General features: G+C 48.4%; 1 protein-coding gene across 2 annotated transcripts in view; it reads left to right on the top strand.

The window, feature by feature from the left end:
- XPO6 (exportin 6) overlaps nt 1–17,472 on the top strand; it is a 59,219-nt gene that overhangs the window by 36,196 nt on the left and 5,551 nt on the right. The window contains exons 10-21 of one of the 2 annotated variants that reach the window (XM_053992107.1): nt 845–953; nt 2,289–2,378; nt 4,407–4,476; nt 6,787–6,946; nt 9,168–9,260; nt 10,456–10,600; nt 11,182–11,328; nt 12,513–12,702; nt 13,645–13,800; nt 14,992–15,106; nt 15,575–15,746; nt 17,015–17,176. In XM_053992107.1, the coding sequence (XP_053848082.1) occupies nt 845–953; nt 2,289–2,378; nt 4,407–4,476; nt 6,787–6,946; nt 9,168–9,260; nt 10,456–10,600; nt 11,182–11,328; nt 12,513–12,702; nt 13,645–13,800; nt 14,992–15,106; nt 15,575–15,746; nt 17,015–17,176 (1,609 nt within the window). Of the gene's footprint in view, nt 1–844; nt 954–2,285; nt 2,379–4,406; nt 4,477–6,786; nt 6,947–9,167; nt 9,261–10,455; nt 10,601–11,181; nt 11,329–12,512; nt 12,703–13,644; nt 13,801–14,991; nt 15,107–15,574; nt 15,747–17,014; nt 17,177–17,472 lie in introns of both variants that reach the window. The other variant, XM_053992106.1, reaches the window with a different exon arrangement.

The raw sequence follows: 17,472 nt of genomic DNA, 5'->3' as shown, positions 1-17,472 counted from the left end.
TTGCCCAGAGCTTGCAGCTGCCTGGCTGGTGGCACAGCTGACTGTCACATCTGACACTTGGCTTGCATCATGCTCTGCGTCTGTTACTCTTTTTTAATGCCTGTTTTTCTAACCTGATTTTCCCTAGAAAAAAACCAGGATTTTTTAATGACACCCCAGCTGTTTTGAGAAGGAGGTTTTTCAAGGAAAAACCAGACTAACCCTGCTTGAAATCCCTGAAGTTTGGTGTTGTGGCAGCAGGAGTGGTTGTGTGCTCTGCTGAGTTTGCAGCTTGGCATTATTTCTGTTGGCTCTCTGGTGTGCTCTGTAGCAGCTCCCTGGCTCCCAGAGGTGCAGGGACATTTCAGTGACATGTTACAGTGCAAGCAGAAAAGGGGCTGGCTTTGTTTCAGGGGAGAAGGGCCTGAATTTCAGTGTGGGGAAGGAGACAGCGGCACAGACAGGCTCAAGGTCCCACCTGAAGCAGCAACAACTGCTCTGGTTCCTCTGTTCCTTGGTCAGTGCCCAGAGCAGAGCAGCAGAGGCTGCTGAGGACAGCCCAGGCTGCAAGAGGCTTTTGGTGCCTCCTGTTTGTGAACACCTGGTGTTGTTCCTGGCAAGCTGCTCCTGCTTCTCCTGTTTTGAACTCTGGGGCTGTTTCTATGGCTGACAATCCTTCCCTTCCCTTCCAGAGGCAGAGGAATATTGGGTATTGCCAAGGCTGTTTCTTACAGGTACCTTGTGGTCTGAAATGAGCTGATGCCTTGAATCCCAGGAGCTGCTTGGTGTAACTGTTCTGTTTTAGATTTCCTTTGCTGGAAGGGTATTACCCAACTGTGTGTGTGTGTCTCCCTGGTGGCTGCAGGTACGAAGATGCCTTGGTTCTGTTGCTGACAGAGGTGTTGAACCGGATCCAGTTCAGGTATAACCAGGCACAGCTGGAGGAGCTGGATGACGAGACCCTGGATGATGATGTAAGCTGGACAGGACAGGGCCACCTGTGAACCCTGCACTGCTGCCACCTGGAGTGGCTTTTCCAGAGCTTGCACTGGGGAGTGTGGGCTAAACAGCTGCTTCTCCCCTCCCTTCTGTGTGGGCTTTGAGCTGTAAAACAGCTTCAGATGCTTTTCACAAAAAGTCACACTGGAGATGTAACCTTTGGGTTTAACTTGGTTCTTATTGAGGGAAAAGTTTAGATCCTTGTGTTCTGATTGTCAGAGGTGTTAGATGTCCATGTCTAAACACCTTTGGAATTTAAAGTATTTAATTGGTTTGGGATTAATTTAAATGCTAAAATATCTCTGAAGCAAAAGCCTGAAGCTGTGTCTTATTGGTGCTTGTGTTTAAGATTGTTTCTCCTAAATTGGTATTGATAAAAATTGCCTTGAAGCTGATAAATGTCAAAATGGAGTGGGTGGCCAAAATGGGTGGGGCCAGAGCCCTCGAAGGGTAGGTCAGCTGTCACAAGAGGGTAGGTGAAGGAACAGAGGGAATTTCATCATGGATGGGATCAGACAGAAGTTTAAATTCTGGGGTGTTGAGGGCTGGTCACATCACAGCTTCTGAGCTTGATAGCAGCACCATTCCATAAGCAAAATAAATTCTTTTCTTGCTTCATTTGCCACTTGTGTCATCTGGATCTGTCATACCCCTGTAAAGACCATGTTGGTGTTTGGATGCCTTTCCTTGGTGATAATAATGTCACAAATAAGAGTATAAATTATCTAGAGCAGTCCTGATGAAGTTGTCCTTATGCTTCCAAAACAGGGTGGCAAATGATGATACTTGCAAGACTTCAAGCTTTTGGTATAAAACTTGAAAAGGGTTCATTATTTAAGGACAAAATGAAGTCAGGACATGGTGCTATTGATTCTGTTGTTTTTGTAGCTGTGTGTGTTTCTTGTTCCATTTTTACCTTCTCGTATTAATGGCATAGTTTGAGCTATGATGGTAACAGGCAGCTTCTTTCTCAGTCACCTGTGTAGCTGAGCATGGAAAGAGTCTTTAACTGTTAAAGTAATTGTTTAATTCACCTTTAAATTTAATGTATTTATTTAATTCACCTAAGTTCTTGCCACTCTTTCCCCTCCCTTCTCCTGCACTGTCCCCCTGGTTTTATCAATTCTGTATGAAAGCAGAACGAGTTCTATATGAAAATAAGTTTCAGTGGAGTGTGCAAGTTGCATTTCTCCAAGGTGTTGCTTTGGAGGGGTTTCTCCCTCCTGTCCCTCCCTTCCCGGGGGAGCACAGAGCTTTTGGGGGCACTGGGAAGGGCAGTGCTCACCCCAGTGTCCTTTTGCTTGCAGCAGCAAACGGAGTGGCAGCGGTACTTGCGCCAGAGCTTGGAAGTGGTGGCCAAAGTCATGGAGCTGCTGCCAACCCACGCCTTCTCCACACTCGTAAGTCCTGCCCCAGGCCAGAGTGCCACGTGGAATCAGCACCAACTGCTGTCGATTTTTTTTTTTTTTTGACAGATGCCTCAGTGCCAAAAAAAAAAAAAAAAAAAAGGGAAATTTGGGGTTGGATGCAAAACTTGGCAAGGGGAGATTAGAAATTGAAGAGAAGAAATTGTTTCTTTGGCTTTGTTGCATTTCTTGGTGTGTTTTAATAGAGTGGTTCAGTGTCTAAGTCCAGCTTGGTGGACATTCTTTAGAAATTCTCACCTCTCAAAGTGTAAACATTTGGCAGCAGCCCCTCCAGGCTGTTTATCTTGGCCTTTATCTTAGGGGCAGGGCTGTGAATTGGGCAGATAAGTGTCACTGTTAGGGCTTTAAAGAGAGTGGAATCTTTATTTTAATTAAAGGCTAGATAAAAATGCTGGAGAGAGGCCTTGGACTATTGGGAAGCAGATCTGATCTGGATAAGTGCTTCTCTTCAGCTGCTGTCACTACCTTTGGAATAAAAGTTATCTGGGCTTGTAGCATCCTAACAGCTTTGAGGAGGAGATCTTGAGGATGGAGGTGTGGCTCAGAATTCAGAGCAGTCCAGGTGAGGTTTTGCTGGGTGAGGAGAAAGAGAAATAACAGCGGTGGGATCTCAGCAAGTGCATTAATCCTGCTGGGGACACTGCACACCTCGACCTCTGAACTGTATTCCCAAGAAGCAGAGAAAACTGGGCTGCTGCAGAGGCAGAAGATGCCTGACCTGAAGTGCCTTTGCAGTTGCTGTTTTTCTTTAAGCAGGGAAGCAGAAGGCTGTCACGAGAAGGAGGGAACAAAGCAGAGGCTGCTGTGCAGCTTTGGAGTGAGTCAGGGGGAGGCACCAAGGAGCAGAGCAGCGTTTAGGGGAGCAGATGGATCAGATGGAGCAGAGCATGTGGCTTCCTTGGAGTAACACATTCACACGAGGAAGGCTCTGTGGTGTTTAAAACTCCCCTCAGGCAGTTATGCAAAGGCACTCCACTGTTAATTAGGCACAGCATGCTGGAAGCCTCGGGAGTGCTTTCCTGAGCCCTAGTTTTGTTCTGGTGGACTGGGGAACATGGGAGCTCTCCAGCAGTTCCCAGTGCTTTTCCCAGTGGCTGCAGGGCTGGTGGGTGCAGTGGTTAGTTTAGGGGTTTTAGCAGTGGCAAATAATGAAAGTAGTGGACAGCAGCTGCCATGACTCCATCCCATGCTGGGCAAGGAAAGGCTGCAGCTCCTTCTGCTGATGGGTGAGAGAACTTCCATCAAACCAGCCACCAATTTCAACCATTTTCCCCAGCAGAAATTAAATAGAGCTGTGCCAGGCTGAAGGGGTTGAGAAAGATTCTTCAGCTGAAGCATGAGCAGGACCTGGCACGTTTGCTGTCAGTGCTGAGTGATGGAGCTGGGCTGACACTCTGCTCCCACACCGGGGTGCATGAGGACTGTGGTGTTCATTCCTTTGGCTGTTTTCCCCATGGAATTTCACTGCTGCACCCTACAGCCTGCTGGCAGAGTGCTGCACTGCTTCCCTTCTCTACCCTGGTAGAGGCAGTGAGCTCAACTTTGTGGTGGCATAATATTTTGGGAGATTTTTAAGGATCGCCTTTTGAGAAGGGGATACTTGCAGGTGAGGTGGGTGAGCACAGACCTCCTGCACTTCAGACTCTGCCACTCCTCTGCTCCTTGGCCTGGGTTGTGCCTCCAGCTGTGTATTCCTGGTGTTGAGCCCTCACTTCCACTGTCAGACATTTATCTTGTCAGGCTGATTGCTGGGGTTAGAAGCAAAGGAGAGCTGCCACAGGGAAATGCCTTCGGGGAGTGATCTTTGTTTTCCTGACAGCTGTCAGGACCTGGGAAGTTGTGGGATGCAAGATCAGCCCGGAGCTCATCCTGCCCTTCTTCCAAATGTCTGTCTGAAGGCACTGGGGAGAAATGAGAGCACTCTGCTCTGGCAGAGCAATCAGTCATTGGGTGTTACTGTCTCCAAGCCCCAGGGTCACAATCAGTTCTTCTCTCTTCCAGTTTCCCGTTCTGCAGGATAACCTGGAAGTGTACCTGGGGCTCCAGCAGTTCGTGGTCACTTCAGGAACAGGTAATAACCACCCTCTAACACTGTGCCCCTCCCTCTTTCATCATTGCAAAACCACTCTAGACCTGCTTTGGTGTTGTTTCTTCTATATTCGGTTGATCCAAACCTGTGTGGTGTCTCATGGCTCACTGGTTAAACTCCAGCAGCAGACAGAAATCTCATAATATGATTTATTATTATTGGCTTGGTTCTTCCCTTGTTCTGGTATTTGAAATGAAGGTACCAGAGGTGTTAAGAGCAGGTGTGCAGCACCAAATATTACAGCTCCTTCCTGAGAAACAAGGGAAGCAGCAGTAGTGAGATCTGCCTGAGGGGAGGCTGTAGTTTAAGGTAATACTGAAATTCCCTGGTGTAACAGTAAAGGAATCTGTCACATCTCCAATACTGCTGGCCATGGCAGAATGGTGACTGTTGTATAGCCAGTTCTAGAAAAAATATTCCCAGTTTTAGGATCATTTCAGCCCTAGGATAAGCAATGTGTAGGGGTTTAGTGCTGTGGCACCAGCCTGTGTTAGAAGCTGTCCTGGGAGCTGGATCAGCAGCAGTAGCTCAGACGCAGCTCTGGATTGAGCCCTGGGTGGTGGCACAGAATCCCAGAATGGGTCTGGAAGGGACCACAGTGAACCTCTGATCCAACTTCCCTGCTCATCCCAGAGCACGGGGCACAGGATCATGTGTTTGTATTGATGGCACAAAATGGAGAGGTTGCTGCTGAAAGCTTGATCTGAGATTAAATACAGGCAGTGGAAAGAAAATCTGATTTTCTTCAAAAGGTGGTGTTGCAGAACATATTTGCTTTTTTAGTAGAAGCTCTGGAATGTTTGGGCCCAGGTGTCCACACCTGAGCAGCAGGAGGATTGTGTGGGGCTGGAAAATCTCATTAGCAGATTGTTTCTTGTACCTCAGAAACATGGAAGTGCACAAGACACCTCACATCAGAAGTGAAGTCACTAATTCTCTGTCCCAAATCTGCTGCTGGATCACTGGAGCTGCAGCCTGAGGGAGTGTGGAAAACCACCTTGTCCGTGTGGAAAACCACCTTGTCCAGAGCTAGGAATGCTCCTGATGGCAGCAGAAAGGCTCCTGTAGGAAATGACACCATACAGAAGGAAATACAGGTGTAAAAGGCTCAGAGTCGTTTACATCTTTATCAGCCCTTGAGGTGTTGTCAGAAGAGCTGAGCTTCCTTTCCAAGCTCGAGTGCTGCAGTGCCTTGGCCAGTGACCTGTGACTCAGTGCCGAGCCAGTTTCACAGTGGAATTAGAACAAACTTGGCATTTTCTGTCACTTTGTCACCAGGTTTCCCATCCCCAAGGGCTGCAGGGATCAATCACAGAGCTGTGGGGCTCTCCCCTTGTGTGAGCAGGAATTTCCAGCTCTGGGGGCAGCTATTAGAGAAACTCTGCTTTGTAGCTGTGTTGCTGAGGGGCTGTGGTGTCCCTGCAGGTTGTTAGGAATGAGACGCTTGACTCAGCCAATATATCAAGCAGCAATTCAATTTATTAATTAATATGGTAACGTATGAGCAAGGACAGGGCTGGGTGCTGTGGTGGGGGTTTTCCCCTCCGACTGCACACCGGTTGTTGGGCTTGCTGCTATTTATTGATCATATTCATTCATATTCATGCATATTCATAAGCTTTTCCCAGTTTCTACATGAGCTTTCAACAGTTTCCATTTCTACCTTTAACATCACAATTCTATACTCCAGGATCCTAAATCTCTGATGGTGGTGTTTGGTTCCTTTCCAAATTCTATACCCTGTTGTGTACATCCCAGGATGTGTGTCCGGATGGTGGGGTCCAACTTCTATTTTCTGGGATCATTAATCTATGGTTGTGATGTTCAGCTTCCCCTTTCGAAGTCACTAATCAGCAGTCTTGATGTCCATCTTCCTTCTCCATGAGCTTGAGATTGGGTCACTTCCTTTTCTGTTTAAATCCTTTGTACATTCTAAAGCTACAGTTTAAAATACTTAGTACTAAGCAACATTCTAAGGTTCTAATTCAAAAGTCCTTATTACAAACCAGATTAAGACTTACACGTTCTAGAACTACAGTTTAATATCCTTAATACTAAGCAACATTCTAAAGTTATAATTCAAAAGTTCTTATTACAGAACAACTTAAGACTTATAATTGTTATTTGCACACAAAAGATTGATTCAAAAGCCTTCTTCCACGCTTTCCTCGGTTGTTTATTAGAACTCATCTTTACAGCTGTCCCATGGCCGTGTTCCACACATTTCATAACCACAGCTACGCAGGTTGCCTTTATTTACCTGACACGAAACACAACTTTGCATTTCACAAGGTCACAGGCTGAACATCACAGCAGAGAACGACTGCAGGAGGCTGCACTGCTCGCTGAGGGACCTGAGCTCGCTGCTGCAGGCCGTGGGCCGCCTGGCCGAGTACTTCACCGGGGACGTGTTCGCCGCCAGGTTCAACGACGCGCTCACCGTGGTGGAGAGGTGGGTGCAGCTGCGGCTGCCGTCGCTTTCATCGAAGGGACGGGACCACCATTCCTGCTTTTACTCCTTAAGCCAGGTCTTGTAAGCTCTCAGAGACAAGCATTATACCCTTGATAGCTACCTCAGGTGGCATAAAAGAAGCAGGATGGCTCCTGTGACGGTGTTGGAAACAAAAAAGTTTTAATAGAAGGCAAAATAAAAAAGCTCTTTACAGAGAAAAACCGAGCCAGGGCAAGAGGTTCTTGCTCCTGCTAAAACACTTCACAAAAACGATTACTTCTTTTGTGCTTTTCTTTTTCTAGGGAATTGCTTAGGTGGGACTTTTTGGCTCCTGTCCACTTAGCTATCCTTAAGTTTGAGGTGAAGTCTCCAAGGTCCTATAAGGTGTCTTTTAACAAAATTGAGGAGAGAAACTTCTGGGCTTTCGTCCTTTTTAAGGAGACAAAGGGGAACTTGTTTACTCCATCAACAGGGGGCACATTCCTACACACGATCAGACTAAGAAGGTTTTTTGCTTAGATAACATCAGTCTCAAAGTCTCAAATGAGATTTAGAAGACAGCAAGCAGTCGGCCGTCGTCTAAGATGGTCACAAATTCTTTGTTGCAAAACAGTATATAACTTTCTAATCCAAGGGACAGTCACCACAGAGTATGTTTTGCTTTTCTGACCTGTCACCTTCACTTCTTTCTACTGCAATGTGGATACTTTGGCCCAAGAAGGTCTTATTACATGCACATGTATGTCTCTATTAGAATATCTAAGCTCTTAGCTTATTCTATACAATCAAATTTAAGGGAAAACATGTTTGTGCTGAGAAGGCAAAATGTCCCTTAATGTCCCTTACTCCATTACTACACTATAAAACCCTTCATCGTCTTATCTAATACAGGTTCTTACTTACTTAAGGCATATTCTTACAGCTATAGAAACATAAGATTATGATTTCTCTGTTCAATATCTGTGTACCTTGCTTTCACATCAGTCTAGGCTTCTTCTCAGGCTGTAAATCAAACCCTCTTGAGTCTGTGAAGATTTCTGTCTCTCTGATTCCCACATACAGCCACTGCCACTCTGCAGGCACAGGGACAAACAGGGCTTCTCTCTGCCTCCCCCTGGCCTGAGGAGATGGAAGTGTAAGGAATTGGATGGGCAGAATGTGAATTGTAAATTGTAAAGTGCTGGGCTGAGCTCCCAGTGTGGGCAGCAGGGGTTGGGGTTCTGCCCCTGCCCCTCTGCTCAGGTGAGACCCCACCTGCAGAGCTGCCTCCAGCCCTGGGGCCCAGCACAGGAACGATGTGGAGCTGCTGGAGAGAGTCCAGAGGCTGAATCCTGGAGCCAAGCTCAGAGAACTGGGGTTGGTTCAGCCTGGAAAAGAAATAGCTCAGGGGTGACCTGATTACCCCTCCTGAAGGAGCCATCAGGAAAGATGGAGAGAGACCATTTACAAGGGGCTTGAGGGGACAGGACAAGGGGGAATGGCTTCCCACTGGCAGAAGGCAGGGATGGATGGGATATTGGGAAGGAATTGTTCCCTGGGAGAGTGGGCAGGCCCTGGCACAGGGTGCCAGAGCAGCTGTGGCTGCCCCTGGATCCCCCTGGATCCCTGGACAGCTGTGGCTGTCCCTGGAAGACCAGGTTGGACAGGTCTTGGAGCAGCCTGGAGTAATGGAAGGTGTCCTGCCCAGGGCAGGGGGTGGAATGATGTAAACTCAGTCACTTGAAGACATTGAGGAACTTGTGTTCCAGCATCTGCATTTGTGAGGCAATGAAATGACACACACAGTTTGATTAGAATTGTGTCTTTCAAAACTAAATCACCAGAACCTCCTTTGATGGTTGGACTTTGTGATCTTCAAGGCCTTTTCCAATCTTGATGATTCCATGATTCTTCTCCTAAATGAAAAGACCTGTGAAAGCTGGCTGGGCAGACATTTTATTTTTCCTCTCCAAGATACTTAATTAGCACATAGTTACAAATGGCAGAATTTCAGGCCTTTACACAGGTTTTGTGTTTTCATTTCTGTGCAGGAGCATCTGACTTGTTCCATTTTACCCCAAACAGTGCAGGAGACTGTGAATTATTTTAAGCTAAATGGTGAAAATCCCATTTGTGTATTAGCTAAATATTGACCCAGACTGGAAAGAGCTGCACTAGCTCAGCTGCTGGAGCAGATTTATACATTCCCTTTGCACTGCCATGTGTGTGTTTGCACCTCCAGGTTGGTGAAAGTGACGTTGTATGGATCCCAAATCAAACTGTACAACATCGAAACCGCCGTTCCCTCCGTGCTGAAACCTGACCTCATCGATGTGTGAGTGGGGGCTGCACCCAAACTGGGCACTCACAGGGTGGGCAAGGCTTGCATCTGCTGCTCAGAGCCCTCCTTGGCAGATCTCTGGGAAACAGCCTCTCCAGCTGTTGGCAGCTCCCCAGGAAAGCACCTTTTTCAGCTGATGAAAGTCAAGGCTGCTGCCAGCATTTTGGACCAGTCTTTCTTCTAATGGAAGTACCCAGGTCATTTAAGGGAAAACATTTTTGTGCTGAGAAGGAAAAATGTCCCTTAAATCAGCACTGGGATTGTGCCCTGTGCTGGTGGCTGTAAAAGCAGAGTAATTAATGAGGAAATAAGCGTTACAACAGTGATACTTTAAAGAAATGGATCCACTGTGTAGGTTATTTATAAATCCAGTTGATGGATTTTTTGCTACCAAAGTCAGATCTGTAGCTCAGATAAAAGAGGTTTTTCCCAGTTGAGGGTTTCAAATCCTTGTCTTCCAAGACAAGCATAAGCCTTTCAGCTGTGCAAACCATTTCTGGGACAAAGAACTGCCTGCCATCCAGGCACTGCCATTCAGTGTGAAATCTTGGTGCTGCTGGTCACAGATCACCTCCCTCTGTGACAGGCTTTTAGGGACCCTCCCTTGCTGAGGCTGTGCACACAAACCTGTTCCCTGCCAGCTGGAGCTCTGTGAGCAGAATTTAAGGTTTGAACACTTGTTCTGGTTTGTAATTGCACCTTCAGCAGCTCCTTGAAGACGCCCTCTAGATTTCATCATATCACTGTATAACTAATGGGATTTCTCCTATTAGTCCCAAGTTAATGGCACTGAAATTAGTGCAGGTGATGTTGTAATGGTTTTTCTGGTTTACAGTAACTGGGTAGGTGTTTCCCAAGACCTGTTAGCCAGGGTTCACCCTTTTCCCTGTCCCTGAAGAAACCTGTGATCCATTTTCTAATGCTTGCCTGAGAAAGCAACACTGTCCCACATTTGGGGGACACGTCTCTGAAACACCCTGACTCGATCTTCACCTGATAAAAGTGTGATTTTTATCAGGTGCCGGTTGGTGATAACTTGGCTTTATCAATTCACACTTTGGCCGTGGTGGGTCCAGAACCAAAACCAAAACAGCAGTAAGGATTTTTTACAAACCCTGCTGCCAGATTTGCCTGAAACACCACTCCTGTGTCCCCTTATGGTGCTCACTGTGTCCCCTGCTGTCCCCAGGCACGCCCAGTCCCTGGCAGCCCTGCAGGCCTACGCTCACTGGCTGGCCCAGTTCTACAGCGAGGTGCACCGGCAGAACCCCGAGCAGTTCATCTCCCTGGTGTCCACGGCACTGGAGGCCATCACCCCCCTCATCAGCTGCAAGGTACTGCCCTCCTGGGGGCTGGGGGCTGCACTTGGCTCAGCTGGGGTGGGCTGGGAGCTGGGCTGTGCCCCAGAGCCATGGGAAGTGTCCTAACAGCACTGCGGGTCAGGCTAATACGAGCATAAGCAACTTAAAGGGTTTTTAACTCAGTCTAATGATTTTATGGAAAGCAGGGAAGTCTCTCTCTCTCTCTCATGGTATTAAGGGACCTCAGCTATGCTCTGGTAGACAAACAAATCATAGAATTGTTTAGGAAAAGCTCTCTAAGATCAAGTTCAACCATTCCTCCAGTACTGCCAAGACCACCACTGACCCATGTCCCCAAATGCCACATCCACACAGCTCTTAAGTCCCTCCAGGGATGGGGACTCCACCACTGCCTGACCACCCTTTCCATTAAGAACTTTTCCCAAAATCCGATTTAAACCTTCCCTTGCACAGCTCGAGGTCATTTCCTCTCATCCTGTCCCTGTTCCCTAGGAGCAGAGCCCGACCCTGGCTGTACCCCCAGGTCCTGGCAGCTCAGTGAGCTGACCCTGGCTGTGTGTGCTGCTGGGACTGACCACTCCTGTGTCTCTCAGGTGCAGGAGAAGCTGCTGCTCTCTGCATGCCACCTGCTGGTGTCCCTGGCCACCACGGTGCGCCCGGTGTTCCTGATCAGCATCCCAGCCGTGCAGAAGGTGTTCAACAGGATCACTGACACCTCTGCCCAGCGCCTCCCCGACAAGGTCAGTTGGCCCAGAGCTGTCTCACATGGAAACCAGGTGTCCTTGGAAGATGTGCCTCAGGTGGTGAGGGATAACCTCAAAAATCAGCAACCATCTCTGTATTGTGGATATCCATAAATTACCGTGATATTGTATGTAATTAATGATCTATTTCGAGGAACTGCACAAGGAAAAAACACAATTGCACCTCTTAGATCTGATTCTTTTCTCATTTGTTGACACCATCCCCAGTTCTGCATCATCTTCACAGTACAGACACGTTGATTCTGACCTACACAAAGAGTTTTCTGTGAAACTCGAGTATTTATATTGCAGAAGCAATGTAAATAACATGAATGTATTCCATTTATAGCACTGAAAAGCCACAGTGCTGGGATATGGTTGTGTTGTGTGCTGGCAAGAAAACACAAAGTGCTGCACAAGTGCAGAAGGTCAGCACGTAAACCAGACAAGGAGTAATGAAAGTAAAATCATCTTTGTTTTTATAAACACCAGAGATTTACTGCTGCAGGGAAGGGCTGGCAGAGCTGGGAGCTGCTTCCAGGCCTTAAATCCTGAAGCTTTGCTTCTCTCTGTCTTTGCAGAGCTGGTAGCTTTCACTTGGGCTTGTGTTCTGCTGTTGAACAGTGAGCACTGCTGGTGTCTTGGACAGCCATCAAACACCACTTTACTCCAGGCTTGTGCTTTAGCAAAAATTAACTTGGGAAAAAACTTTGTCTCTTTGATTAATGTTGCTCAGAGAAGTTGTGGCTGCCTCATCCCTAGAAGTGTCCAAGGCCAGGCTGGACTTGGAGCAGCCTGGTTTGGTGGAAGGTGTCTCTGCCTGTGGCAAGGGGTTGGAAGTTTGTGACCTTTAATGTCCCTTCAACCCCAACCATTCCATGATTCAATGGTTTTGCCATCAGTCCAACCCTGGTGCTGTCTGGGCTCTTGTGGGTGGCTTTCTGCTCCCACATCTCATTGTGGGTACCAGGAGCTCAGGGTTGGTATCCACCTGTGTGGATGTTTTGGGAGCTGCAGTCCATCCTCAGTGTCCAAGCAGCTCTGCAGAGCTCATCCCACACATCAGAGATGCGCAAAGCAGGGGTGGAACGCGATGAGCTTTAACCTCCCTTCCCGCCCAAGCCATTCCACGACTCTTCCCACCCAAACCATTCTGTGGCTGTGATTCCTGTCCCTCCCAGGCCCAGGTGCTGGTGTGCAGGGCTCTGTCCAACGTGCTGCTGCTGCCCTGGCCCAACCTGCCCGAGAGCGAGCAGCAGTGGGCTGTGCGCTCCACCAACCACGCCAGCCTCGTGTCCGCCCTCACCAGGGACTACCGCCAGCTCAAGGCCACGGCCAGCCTGCCCCAGAGGAAGGTGCAGCTGGAGGACAGTAAGTACCTGTGGATATTCTCGGTTCAGTCAGAGAGAAAAAGAGAAAGATTTCTGCCAGGCTAAGCCTGGGAAAAAGTCCGGGAGGAATGTAAACAATCTATTATCTTGCTTTCCGTTCATATTGTTTATAGATATGTTCTACCACACTGACCCCAGTCCAGTGTACCAATCAGGTGAAATGTTTTTACTTTAAGACCAATGGAATTAATGTTCACGATGCTCTCTATAAAAGAGAGAAGTGCTTTTGAATAAACGCTCATTTTGCCTTCTGAAATCGTGTAAGTCATTTTGCCCTTCCCTGCCTCAACAGCGTCAAGTACCAGTGTCCTGCTCACTCCTGCTGCGCTGGGCAGTGTCATTAAGCTGATTTGCCAGTCGTTATTTTGGCTGAGAAACTGTTTTGCATATGTGGAGGGCAGGAACGGAGCAAAGTTGGGTTTTCTTTCTGTTTTTAGAGGCTTTTCTGCTCTGTACAGGGCACTCTCATCCCAGGTCACCTGTGAGCTCTTCCATTAAAGTGTTGTCTTGCTAAGGAAGGTGGGATAAGAGTTAAATAGTGAGGATTGCAATGGGAATACTGTACAGCCTCTTGTGTAGTATTAGAAATACTGGCTGGAAGCAGCATTAAGAAATATCATGGTTGTAAAAAGTAAAGGGGGACAATAAGAATTCTTTCCAGACTTGGGAAGTACTGGAGAGGGTTTGTTTATATAGGAGGAATGCAAAGAAACTCCTGGCAGGGGTGCAGGGACACTGCTATGTATGCTTTGGGCCTGGTTTTGGGTTGTTTTCATTGAGGATCACTTTAGAAATCATTCAGAAATCTGCAGTGTCACATGTCAGTTGTTTTAATTACTCTGTGTGTGAGCTTAATTTCTCTTCCTCTTACCTGTGAGCAGTTTTGGCACATGCAAGAAGCATCACTCCTCTTGTTTTGCAGCCAAAGTGATCATCCACCAGACACTGAGCGTCCTGGAAGATATTGTAGAAAGTGTCTCTGGAGAATCCACCAAGTCCCGGCAGATCTGTTATCAGTCGCTGCAAGAATCCGTGCAGGTCTCACTAGCCCTCTTCCCAGCTTTCATTCATCAGTCAGGTATAACCTCAGGCCAGGGCTCATGCTGTGAGTAGCTTTCTGAGCTCCTGGTGACACCCAGAGCAGCAGCACAGAGTTGTGGTGTGGGTGTGGAGTGTGTGGGATTGCTGTGCCTGGGTGTGCTGGGAGAGCTGGGCTGAAGGGACATCCCTGCCAGCCAGGATCCAGGCAGGATTGTCACAGTTTCAAAGAGAAGTTGGTCCTGAACAAAAAAAAAAAAAAAAAAAAAAAAAAAAAAAAAAAAAAGATTTAAAATACCCTCTCTGGCTGTGTTTGCCATTCACATTCTCTGCAGAAGCTTGAAGACTGAGAGGAATAGTTGTCATCAGATCGGGTCAAATGATGTGGGATCTGGGGATTTTTTTTTTCCCTGAGATGGAACCAGGACTGTCACTTGGCAGCCTGCTGGCCAGCAGCTTTCATTTTGTGTCACATCAGGTGCTCTCTCCTGTTCCCCTTGGAGCTGGGTGGGATTTTCTCAGTGATGGGGGTTGAGGGGAGACAAAAGCAGTGAAATGCAGAGGATCCAAGGCAGCAGCAAAGGTGCTGTGACTCCAGGGAGCTGTTGTCTTCAGAACAGGCTGGCAGCCTCATCAATTGCAGTTTATTGGCTACCAAAGGCTCTGTGATGAGGGAGGAGTTGAGCAGCTCCAGCTTGGTTATCCAGTCTTTATTGGGATGGATAAAGGATCAGCTGAGTGCTGATCACCTCACTGCATCACCACGTGCTCACTTCTGAAGACAGAAGGGTCATCTCAGTTCCTGCCAAAAAAACAAGCTGGATTCTGTCTCCTCCACCCCGAGCTGTGTGGATGTTTTGGATTTCCTGGTATTTCCTGTTAACCCTGTAGGAGCAGTGAGAACTGGAGATGGGCCTGGAGCTGCCCCTGAGCTTTGTCCAGCACTCTGAGCACACTGAGGCCTTGCTGGCAGGGTTGTGGTTGTTCTGAGGGGTTGGGTGCTGCCTGTGCTTGTCATCCCTGGCAGGTTTTGGAAGGGGATGAACAATCTTGAAGCCCTGTAGGAACCAGCTGATGGTTTCAGTTTCTCAAACAACCCTGTTGGTAAATTCCCAAGAGTAAATGGGGTTCCCTGAACAGAAGGAGCAAACTCCAGACTTAAACATAAAAGACTTATTGATGCACTTGGATGTTTCCTTAACGTGTTTTTGTTGCTTTTCTCTTCTCTTAGATGTGACAGATGAGATGCTGAGCTTCTTCCTCACCCTGTTCCAAGGCCTGAGGGTGCAGATGGGAGTGCCTTTCACTGAGCAGATCATACAGACCTTCCTGAACATGTTCACCAGGTACTGTTCAACCCTGGTCACCTCTTTCTTCCCCTCAGGATGGTGTATCTGCTGCTCAGCCAGCTGGTCCCTGTCCCTAAAGGCTGTTTCCAGCCTTTGTGGCCAAACTTTTGTCACATCCCAGGGCTGAATCTGAGGAAAAACCTCCAAGTCTGGAGAGACCCCATGCATGCTCATCAGTCATACCTGCCATTGTGCAATCCCAGCTCTCCCACAGACTTTCTGGCTGTGTGGGGTGTTGAACTGGACTCTCACATTCCCTCTGCCCAAGGTCTGAGAGTGTCCCCTTACTCATCTTTTGCTGGGGAGGGGGGTCTGTCAACCCTCAGTCACAGCCTCCCTCCCTTCTGTGGCTTCATGTACTTGGCCAGTATTAACTGAGCATTTTAGAGGCATCACCTATTTTCCAGTAAACCAGGTGAGCCTTTGGATCTCTGGGAATGTTCCTAATGCCTGTTTGTGTCCCAGGGAGCAGCTGGCAGAGAGCATCCTCCACGAGGGCAGCACGGGCTGCCGGGTGGTGGAGAAGTTCCTGAAGATCCTGCAGGTGGTGGTGCAGGAGCCAGGCCAGGTGTTCAAACCCTTCCTGCCCAGTGTGATCTCCCTGTGCATGGAGCAGGTGTATCCCATCATTGCAGAGGTACTCAGCTCCCAGGGCAGGGAAGGGGAAGGGAAGGCATTGCTGGGGGGGTGGTGATGCCTTAAGGAGCTGGAACAGAGCCTAGATGGAGTTAAGAGGGATAAAGTGGGTATTTATTGAAGTGGGTATTTATTCAAAGGCCACACCCTGGCAGTACCAGAGCTCAGGTCCTACCTGAGCCTGTGCTCTCTGGGCGTGGGAAGAGCTGAGAGCTGTCCTGGGACTGGTTTTAAACTGCTTGGAAGTCCAGGGCAGGATCTGGGGGTTCTGTGCCACAGCCTTTGGGTGGTTGCCTTGCTGCAGGTGGCTGGAATGGAGTTACCAGCCCCCTGATACTGGGACCTGGGAATGGGAGGGATCCCAGCTCCAGTCAAAGCAAGCCTGGATGTGTTCCCTGCTCTGACAGGGAGGGGAAGCAGAGAACACCCAGTGACAGTGAGGTGTGTCTGGGGAGCAGCAGCTGGGACCATCAGTGGCACAGTGAGTGCCTCCAGCATTGCCACCTGGGCAGCTGCAGGTATCTGCTATTCCCAGCTCACTGCCACTGGGAGTCTCCTTCTCTCTTTGGACCCATCCTCCACAGTTGTGGCTCTGCCCAGGTGGCTCCAAGATGGAAGCAAAAGAGAGAAGACCAAGAGGGCTTGGTCACGAGATCTCACATTTTTATAGGTTTTAGTCCATTTACATACAGGAGCCAGCTGTCCAGTTAAGAGCTTCAAATTATGAAGTTTCATCCTCCTGGCTTGCTTGCCTGCCCTCCTCTTTTCACATTGTTCATACTTTGGGCCTGAAATTTGAACAGATTGTTCTTGAGTCTCCAGCTAGAACAGGATTGTTTTGTCTTCACCCCCCTGTGATAAGATCCCGGTAACATTTAATATAAAGCTAAAGCTGCACACTAAAACAGAATAGAAAAACTTAAACCCCAAGGTATCAGTGACAGCAGTGAAGCTTTGATTTTTCAAGAGCTGCAAGTGTGGAGAGAAAACACCCTGTAGGAGAGCAATCAGTGGGACTGGAAGCAGGGTGGATGGAGGATTTTGTCAGGGATTTCAAGAGAAGCTAAAATTAGGGAAGTGGTCAAAGCAGGGGGAACAACTCAGAGTCAGAGATGTGTTTTCAGCATGATCCTACAGCTGCTGGGTCTGGTGCTCCCTTGGGAGAAGTGCTTTGATGCTTGGCTGAAAGCACTGGGTGGGTGGGATGCAGGGGTGGGGTGGGAGCCCAGCAGAGGAGCCTGCTCTGAGCTCTGTCCCCTCTCCTGGCAGCGCTCATCCCCTGATGTGAAAGCAGAGCTGTTTGAGCTGCTCTTCCGGGTGCTGCACCACAACTGGAGGTACTTCTTCAAATCCAGTGTGCTGGCCAGTGTCCAGAGGGGAGTGGCAGAGGAGCAGATGGAGAACGAAGCCCAGTTCAGTGCCATCATGCAGGTAACTCACCTTTCCCACCATTGCCCAGAACCTGTCCTGCAGGGGAGCACTAAAATGGAATCACAGAATCATCAGGGTTGGAAAAGCCCTCTGAGACTGAGTCCAGTCATTCCCCCAGCACTGCCAAGGCCACCATTAAACATGTCCCCAAGTGCCACATCCACACAGCTTTTAAATCCCTGCAGGGATGGGGATCCCACCCCTGCCCTGGGCAGCTGGGCCAGTGCCTGACCACCCCTTCCATGAAGGAATATTCCCAATATCCAATCTAAACCTCCCCTGGCACAGCTTGAGGC

The sequence above is a fragment of the Vidua macroura genome, chromosome 16 (genome assembly GCF_024509145.1).
Source record: "Vidua macroura isolate BioBank_ID:100142 chromosome 16, ASM2450914v1, whole genome shotgun sequence".
Taxonomy (NCBI): domain Eukaryota; kingdom Metazoa; phylum Chordata; class Aves; order Passeriformes; family Viduidae; genus Vidua; species Vidua macroura.
This window is presented reverse-complemented; position numbering and strand designations above follow the sequence as displayed.